Genomic DNA, 10,061 nt, shown 5'->3' with positions numbered 1-10,061 from the left:
TATCACTTCTCGCTGTTTTATTTTTTTTTTTATATATTCTACATTTATAATCCAATTTGTAAATACATAATCAGACTGATAGAAGTCACGTGAATATCAAATCACATGTCAATAAAATGACATGGTTGACTTCAGCAGTACATTCTGACCTTTATTATTTTTATTTTTGACATTCAAGTTTCTAAACATGTCTACTTCAATGGTAAGCAAAATATTTGTCTACGCAACAATGTGCGGAATAATCTAATTTTTGTTAACAACAAGGACAATAAGTGTTAGTCATAACCCTAAACAAAAAAAAAATTTCATTATAAAGTTAAAATGAAACTATTTCCTGGCGCAGTCGATACTTCCGAAAAGTGATAAAAGAAATATTGCATATTGTTCAGAGACCGTTCTGCGTTTTGCAGGCCATAAAATTCCTGCATACAATTTTTAGAATGTTTGCAAATTTACAAGGCGGTATGGTGTTTATTTGGTAGTAGACCCTTAAATGCATCGGTACAATGTTTAAATTATAGTGTAATTATAATGTTTATAGAGGTAACGGTTGAAGAAGGATCCTTTACGATCCCAATTTAGTTTCAATTTTATTATGGGGTGCTTTTTATGAGCCTAACGGTTAAAAGTACCGTTTGTTGATTTCTTGATGTGCCGATCTTTTCTCAGATTGTAAACTTCCCTCTTTCCAAAATTTAAGTTGAAAGCCCGCCTTCTAAATTTGCACCCAATTGTTTTGAAAGGGTTAATCACCAATGGTAGTTCTAGCCACACCCTTGGTGTTTTCCTCCTAGTTTAAGTTAGATATAAGATGTGACCAAGGACTTAAAAAGAAGCACTTGAACTAAGTCAGCACAAAAACGCAACGAGCACTTGTACAATCATAATGAATCTTTAGTTGGAGATACTCTGTAAATATTTGTAAATACATAATTAAGTCGACTTCGCTGCGAGTGCTATTTTTTTCTACCTTCCACCAAAGAATTAAACAACACGCCTTATTAATTTAACGCGTGTGCTGATATTCCACTTACAATAGTAAGTTCCCGAATATCTGCCTGTGAAATTTAACATGGTCCTTCGAGCCGGATACTGAGTTCCGGAAAACTGTGCAAGTTTAGTGTGATGTGGTTCACAAATTAAAGTGAACAATAAGCGTATTCAATTGTGTTGAAACTAGGGTGATGTTCACATGTGGAAGTGAACAATAAGTTTCTAAACATTTGTGAGTTATTGTGATAACTAATTACATATACGTTCGGAAGGTAGTGTGTAGCAGCGAAGTATCACGGTGAAATTAATACAATCAATCAATTCTGTGAAGTGCAAGCATCAAGTGACCCCGTGTTCTGAAGGAGAGGAAGTCGTTGTGAAGGAAGCGTCGCAGAGAGAAGAGTTCGAGAGAAGAATAAATCGCCTTGAGGGAAGAAATCGTAGTGTTATTGAGTTCTGGAGGAGAGGTTATTTCATCCCTGAAGGAAGACGCAGAGTTCATAGTAAGTGGTAGAGTATCTCCTATATTTCCTNAACGCAACGAGCACTTGTACAATCATAATGAATCTTTAGTTGGAGATACTCTGTAAATATTTGTAAATACATAATTAAGTCGACTTCGCTGCGAGTGCTATTTTTTTCTACCTTCCACCAAAGAATTAAACAACACGCCTTATTAATTTAACGCGTGTGCTGATATTCTACTTACAATAGTAAGTTCCCGAATATCTGCCTGTGAAATTTAACACATATCATGTAGGAAAACTTATTAATCTTATTAATTATTTCTCCAATTTTATTATCACCATCATCATCATAGGGTCATCAGTCTTAAGACTAGTTGGACACGCACCTTCACTCATTCCTATCCTGCGCTAATCTTCTTTCCTAAAAACTAACATATCCTACATTATTAACTGTTTGTGAAGAGTAATCTAATCTAGATCTACATCTACTCCTTTTAAATCCTATTTCTGCTTCTAAAATGTTTCTAACTAGTCCTTTATGCCTGAGAAAGTGTCATACCAACCAATCCCGCCCATTCCTAATTGTCTACCATAGCGTCCTCTGTTATCCAACTCTTTCTAATAACTCCTCATTTCTAATCTTCTATTTTCTATCCACGGTATCCTTATCAATGGTCTGTAACACCACATTTCGAATGCTTCTAATCTATTCTTTTCCGCTGCGCCTACCGTCCACGTTTCGCACCCATAGAGCCATGCTCCAGACATACACCTCCGACAATCTTTCTGAAAATTTCTAAATTAACCGTTCAAGCCGCTTTGAAGAAAAGGAGATCACTTCTGTACTCGCGATCGGTTAACTTGGAAATTAGAGAAACAGTTACAGGACTGGGTATGGGACTTGGCTACTTTAACTCTCTAGCTGTATTATCTCTGTTCGGACACAACATGAACAAACCTATACGTACTGAAACATGAATAAACCTATACGTACTGCCATTGACGTGTTCGGTAGTTTACATCTTCTCAGCCCTCTAAAAACATTTTGTACCACCAATAAACGTTGCTTCGATCTAAGAACATTCGGAATCCGTCCGCGCACTTAATTTTGTTTTTCACACAAAATTTGAAACAGATTCTTTGATCCATGTTTTGAAATAGACAAAAATCGAAGGCGAGCCAAAACACATGAAAGCAAACAGGGTATCCCTGTCAGGTGGCTTGATCCGAATCGGAGAATTGGGGGGATTATATACGTGATCCAGTCCTGACCAAATTTTCCATTTTGAGCACTATTAGCTGATAGAATACCCAATCCGATTCGGATCCCAACCCTACTCAGTTTCCACTTGTGTTCTAGTGAACGCCATCGGTAGAAATAGTCATTTATTATAAGATACAGAAATTTTCAAGGTCTTCTCCTAATACTTCTCAAAATTAACTTTTTTGGAAATTGGTACAATTGCCTTTGCCAGTACTTATCATTCACATAAGGTATAGGTACACTGTATATAACTGTCGAATTATTTTTCGGTAGTATTTATATAAACAGTCATAAGTCAAGTGGTTATTAAAAGTGTTTATTTATTCGCGAGCCTAGAAGTAACTTCTTTTTATTGAAGGCGACTCGACCCAGCGCCATCCTTTGCTTTATATCCCTATTACTCCTTCCGTCCTGACTTATCTGACTTCCTAGATACCTAAAATCGGCTACTTCTTCTAATTTTTCGTCTCCTATCTTTATACTCGCTCTTTCCCTACTTTTACTTCCCTCAATTGTATTAATAAATTAATATACCTTTAGCATCTCGGTAATTAGTTAATTTAGTATATAAAGTGTATATATCTTTTGTGAATGTTTGTACAATATCATTTATTCAATAAAAATTTAACCTCTCTTTGACAAATTCTGACTACACCACTGCATATTTCCAATACCTTTCACCATCTTTGGCCACAAATGCGCCCTATCAATTCGAGTCCTTTTTTACTTAAACGTTTTTTGGTTAACATATAATATAGAATCAGTTGCCTGGCGATATTCCATTATGTTTATTAATATTAGCGAGTTAATGTGAACAAGAAACTTTTACCAGTAAAAAAATGGCAGATACGAGGATACTTTTACTCAATTTCTGTTAATTAGTAAACATTCGGCTAGTCTGAAAACCGCTGCGTTAGTATCATGAGTTAGTAAATAAATGGCTGTCCGATACGAAAGTTTTGAATCTATTTTTTGTTCTACGCGTCCTACTTTCAAAAAAGCCTTCAAGCGAAGGTTTCCGTATTCTCTTGAAGGTGCAATGGTTCAGTGTGTCAAATGTAACAATGCGGCCTTTCTCATTATTTAGTTTTGGCGACATGTATGAGGTCGATTCAATGTTACAACAAAAATCAGAACTTTGCATTTTTATGATACTTATTTTGACACCCAACCAAAATACATATAATACCTACCTACGCTAGCTGCGCCCGCAGCTTCATCCGCTTGTATTCAGTTTGTGACAGTCATTTTATCAATTTGTGAATTTACCTTAACATATAGGTATATATCAATACGGCATTTTTTACAGGCCTATCTAAGCTCTACAACTTTTCTTCAAAAATCATTCATAAACTCTTACCGTTAAGGCAGCGTTCATAAACAACATATACGTTTGACCAGACTAAACGGTCTGTTTCAAGTTTGTTTTTTTTTTTTCTTATTGCAGCTAAACATACCCCCCTCTCAATAAAATCCGTAAAACAACAAACCTCTAAGGGTCACACAGACAACTTCCCAGTACAAAATAATATATAAATTAATATATGTATGCGTAGCGTGGAGATAAAATTGAAAAGCTAACTCACCCAATTGCCGGGTAATCCGCGTGGATTGCTAAAAGTTCTTTTCGGTAAATTTTCCCAGGCTTGGAAGTCGCAATGGCAGCTACAAAAGGCACTATGACCGACATTAAACGTACTCATTCTACTAGTGTGGTAATACGAGACCGACCTACCGACCCTACACCGCATACCCATATAGAACATGCGATAGGCTTGCGCATCCGCACTTGGGACTCTCCGTAGTCTGGTGTTAAAGAGTCGCGAAATGCAATGCTATTGTGATTTTAAAAATTTCAAGATATCTATGTTGAAAACTACGATTTTGGTTTTCCGACCCAGTACAATAGTTTCCTTAGACAAGAAATTTAAAAAATAACACTGGCCTGTGAAAAAAGGAAGTAATTTGTAATTTTTAGCTAATCATAAAATTTTATAATCAGATATCCGTTTTGTGACAAACGTAGTGGCATTTGGTGTTCTTTAATTTGATCCATACAGTTGGTGACTTTTGGGTCCACACGATAAGGCCAGGTTTGGCTTTATTATTTACTATTGGTCTAGTAAAAAAAATATGATTTGTTTATAACTCGAAAACTGTGAAAGATATCAAAAATTGTTGCAAATAAAAAATGTACAATTTATAAGTCTACAACCAAAAATATAAATGTTTTTCCTTACGCCTTATACTTAATTTAGCTTCCAGGGATACGTAATGTTTCATAGAAAAAATCACGGTAATAAGAAAAATTTATGTTCTTTAACTTTTCCTATCTCAATTCACTTAGAATGTTGTCAGCTTTATTCCCAGAGAAATGTTTTTTTTTGCATGTTACAGGTCTCGTTCTTTGAAGATTAATACAGCAATAGCTAGAATACAAATAAACAAAATATGGCCGAATTATTTCTTGTAATGGTGGTAATTATTGAAAAAAAAAACCGACATAATCGATCTATATGGGAGCATTTCTTGTCCATGCTTATCATTCTCCTAAAAAGGTGGGCCAGTGTCCCTATTAACTGTAACAGTTGATCTTTAAAATAAAATTAAGTGCACAAAAGATATGTACCTATTGCAATTTTATAAAATTATATGTAACTGTTTAGGTATTAATTAATTTCACTAAAATTACATAATCAATACCATACACGAACTACGTATGAATGTAACAAACGTCAGAAGCCTGCATATCAAAAATAATTGTCATTATAGGCTACTTACAGTTATTTCTGGTAATTTAACGTAGTGATTGGCGCCATGAGCGCGAAAACTGTCAAAATCAAACTAGTTCGTAATAATTTTGTTCTCCAATTAACAATCGATTGCCTAAGAATAACGTTCGTTGATTGTTGTACGAATGCGTTGAGAATGGCGAAAATTAGGTCTGTTCCGTTGCAAATACAATCGCTCGCAATATTATGTTATAAGTATTCGTTTAAAGAAAGATATATGGCAAACAGGCTGGGAATTTTCAGGTCACATCATTTATTTTAACGCGTATACAAACGCCCTTGTTCGATGTAATCCACCTTTTTCATGTCTTTCGACGGTGCATTTCAGAAAGAAATTTTTAATTCATTTTACGTTTTGTCATGTAAAATGCCAGAACGCGCTTTCGATACCATTAATAATGTTCGTTGATGTCGCCGACAGTAGACGTACTATGCACATACTATTTATTCATAGATTTGTGGTAGAGAAAATCAAAAAAAAATCTTATCTCAAAAAGAAGAAACGGAATCATAAATCCCGATGCAAAGTGTGACAACACAATCATCATCATAAGATCGTCAGTCTTATAATTAGTTGGACACGCACCTCCACTTTTTCTTATCCAGAACTAATCCTCGCATTTCGCTAAAACTATAACATAGCTTTCTTAACTATTTGTGAACAGTAATCTAATCTAGGTCTACATCTACTCCACCGAACTCCTGTTTTTGCTTCTAATTTATCTCTACCTAGCCCTTCGTACCTGAGAAGGTGTCCTACCAACCTATCTCGCCTATTTTTTATTGGTTTCCATCCATAGTGACCTCTGTTCTCCTATTCATTTTAATACTTCCCCACTTCTAACCTTTTCTATCCACGGTATCCTCATCATTGGCCTACAACACCACATTTCGAACACTATCTAATCTTTTCTTTTCCGCTGCGCCCTACGTCCATGTTTCAGACCTGTACAGCGCCGTATTCCAGGCATACACCTTTAACAATGTTTTTCGAATTAGTAAATTAACCGTTTGCAAACCTAGAAGTGGCTTCTTTTTGTTGAAGGCGACTCGACCCTGCGCTATCCTCGGTTTTATATCCCTCTTGCTCCATCCATCCTCAGTTGTCTGACTTCCTAGATACCGAAAATCAGCCATTTCTTCTAATTTTTCGTCTCCTATCTTTATATTTTAATAAGGGTAGAGAAATAAGGAGAAACGACGAAAGAGACAAGAGTGAGAATAATTAGGTGGAGGAAAAATTGAAGGGTTTGCAGAAGAAAGATATATGACAAAAGGGAAATGGAGAAAAAAGGACTTGACAATTGATATAAAAAATAGATATAACAAGGAGAGGAAAAATCTTAGACGAAATGATAAAGAATGAGTAAATTGTGGATGAATGGAAAGCGTGGAAATGAATTTAGGCAATATGATAAAGAAAAGATGTAATGAAATGACAAGAAGACTTAACAAGAATATAAAAATCGAAGTATGCGGATGGATTGATAGAATGCTTATGGGAAGATTGGCAACAAGGGGATGTATATTAATGTGAAAATTCATTTTTCGATCTTTTACTCACTATAAACTACCTTGGGTTAATGAAGTTTGTTGCTGTTGTCACACCCTCGCCGGAAATCTAACCTGGGATATATGATATTAACCACTATTAAATGTCAAACTGTTTCATATATTATGTAGTATTAACAAGGGGATGTATGCCGGAAGACTTTAGAGGAAAGAAATATGAGGCAATAAGTGCAAGATTTAGGATGGGGAATGGATGCAATATAGGAACAGAAATACTGAAAATGGGAGAATGAAAACGTATGTAGGAATTTTTGGAGAAGAAAACGGGAATTGAGTCATGTTTGAGCAGAGGTTAAAGAGGTAGCAAAAGGAGCAAGAGGGCGAAAGGGTGGTGAAGTGTAATGTGATTACTAAAGCTCCTTAGCCTAATCCCACAGCCTCATGAAGATTATATGGTATGATAGCTTTCCATACCCTGTCCATGAAGAAGGTTTCGGCTTTCAATGATAAAAGACTGTCGCCTCAAAAGACTCCATATCGAGTTAGTAAAGGTGTTAATTGAGTTCCGACGTCTGGTTAGAACGTTAGAGAATATCATAGATTTTTCCTAAATGCCGTACATCTACAGAATGCTTTAGATTTTCTAGAAGGTTCGAGAATGTTCCAAAAAGATAACTAATTTTTCCTGAGAGAATCGAAGATAATTCTGCATTTGTAACATAAAAATATGAAAGCAATTAAGGGGATTTTTAATTATTGTGGTTTTTTATTGACTATAGTAGATTGTTATTGAGGATAGTGTTTAAGGTTAACAACCAACAAAGCAAAAAAGAAAATTGTTGTTCGATAATAAAATGTTATGTTATGATAATTTAATAGTAAAATGCACATTTCAACACATGAATAACTGCATAAAACCCTCGCATACCTGTTATTTAATAAATTCTTCGAACGTTCTAGTAGATAGTTTAATGTGACTATAATAAGCATTTGCTTTCTGCTAGACATTAATTACAACAAAAACTTGCAAAAAACCGCTGGGTTCAAGTGCAACGAACTACTTATTGCATGCTTTTGTTCATAAACAATCAACTTTCGCTTGCGCACGCATTAATAATCGAAAACGCCACTTTGCGCACCAATTATTCTCATCGTTCGCTTCCTGATTCGACCTGGTGATCACTTTCTCCGTTCGTCAACGTCAGCCTAAACCACCTAGCGTGGAGAAAGATTCTATTGTTGCTGGTTGCAGCACAACCACACTAACAACAACAACAACAACATTTAGGTGAAAGTTTCTGACGATTGCGTCAAAGTATACGGAGCCGCCAAAACCTGTTTAAATTAAAGAAATGCAGAAAGCGAAAGTGGCGCCCCTTTCTCCTGCTGCGCGTCGTATGTTGTCCGCCTCTCCGTGCGCCGCTGCCGCCGCCTCATACTGCTCGTGCTCAGAGTGCGCTGACCGCCGACGGGAACTAAGTTAGTGGGTCAACTTCGACGGCGGCCGTCATGGAACCACTCTCGCTACCTCAGCCGCGACTCAGTGCTATGCGAGTCGTAGCGAACGTACCCTAAACCATTATTGTTGACGCAAGCGACATTGTTACGGCAGTGATCTTACGCGCTACTTTAAACAGTGACGATTTGTCATTTTTTTTTTCGACAATTGTTTCGCGCCAGTGATTATTATTATTATTATTATAAAGTTTTATCATGACAGTTAACGATTATAAAGAAACTGCGTGTGCAACCGGACACTTGGACGACGTCGACGTCAGCCCGGAACCAATACTTCACACTGAAAACACCCTTCAAGATAGTGAACATCTATTAGGAAGGGTTTTGGCAGGTGAATACTGATTACTGTTTGAAGATTGATTGAATGTCACAGTTTATTTGTAAGATTGACCTATGCACGCCTATAAACATTATTAGCCTGCTGGTCTAAATACTCGTACCAGAATTTAAACAAAGGTCAATAAGTATGTACGCAAATAAACAACACCCCATTAAGTTGCTATGTTGTTTCATAGGTCAACCCTTCTTGGTTTACCTGTATCAAAATGTAATATAGATTTTATTGGACCAGTTATCGAACGGTTATGTAATAGTAACCCTTATTTACGGTAATGCACTTAGTCTCGCTACAGGTACATGAATGTTTTCGGTATTGGTCGCAAATAACTGGGGCACGGAGACTGGCGGGAGGCTAGTTCATTGCACTCGGCCTTGGATGCCTGCCGTTCTCTGTCTCGCTCGTTGTCGAAAGTGGCCATCTCTCGTCCTTTTTCGCTCACTTTTACACGTCGTTGGTATAGTTGGTGGAGGTGGTGGTGGTGGCGGTGGGTTAGAATCCGTGTCGGAGCAGCTAGCCTCGAAGCGGGTACGCGGTCGATCGTGGCTATTTCAACGCGCCGCGTATGAAAGTAATTGTAATAAAAACGAGGTCGTCGCTTACCCGTCGCGAGGCTAGTTCGTTCACCTTTAAATCGCGGTGACTATATAGAACGAATCTAGGGCAAGATGAAATTAAATGGAAGCTGAATTCGAAACATAACATGTGCCTGCCTGCACGCTGGATGTAACGCTTACATCGGATAAATAAACGGGCCGTTTTCAACACGCCACCCCCCACCATCAGTTTATTAGTAGTAACCTCCACAAAAGTTCATTGAACGGCGTTCATAAATAGGTTATGTGTCCTTCAGGTTTCCTAACTGAACGCATATTGCGCGAGACGCTGTTATATAAACGTTGTGAACGGTTTTTTTTTCGTAATAAATTTAAAAATTATCAGCTGAGCAGTATTGATAAATACTTAAACATATTTACAAAATTTGCATATAGATATCCATAAACCATAGGTAAAAAAACTTTGAAATCCTTAAATGACATGGTAAAAAGAATGAAAAACGAACACATTCTAATAACAACGATTAAACTACTGTGTATAGGCAATAGGGATTTTCATGATTTTGATGCCTTATGAACTTGGATAGGCACTCAGAATCAAATTGCATTTTACCGACCTAT

General features: G+C 36.7%; 1 protein-coding gene across 2 annotated transcripts in view; it reads left to right on the top strand.

The window, feature by feature from the left end:
- Positions 1-10,061, top strand: part of LOC108742225 (ecdysone-inducible protein E75) — a 194,978-nt gene that overhangs the window by 65,612 nt on the left and 119,305 nt on the right. Inside the window, exon 1 of one of the 2 annotated variants that reach the window (XM_025976236.1) lies at positions 8,727-8,877. The exons of the other annotated variant lie outside the window; for it this stretch is intronic. Coding sequence (XP_025832021.1) covers positions 8,742-8,877 — 136 coding nt within the window. The 5' untranslated portion in view covers positions 8,727-8,741. Of the gene's footprint in view, positions 1-8,726; positions 8,878-10,061 lie in introns of those variants that run through there. 2 annotated transcript variants of the gene reach the window in all.

Source organism: Agrilus planipennis, unplaced genomic scaffold (assembly GCF_000699045.2).
Source record: "Agrilus planipennis isolate EAB-ADULT unplaced genomic scaffold, Apla_2.0 scaffold226, whole genome shotgun sequence".
Classification (NCBI taxonomy): domain Eukaryota; kingdom Metazoa; phylum Arthropoda; class Insecta; order Coleoptera; family Buprestidae; genus Agrilus; species Agrilus planipennis.
Note: the sequence above shows the minus strand (reverse complement) of the source record. Positions and strands in the feature narration are given on the sequence as shown.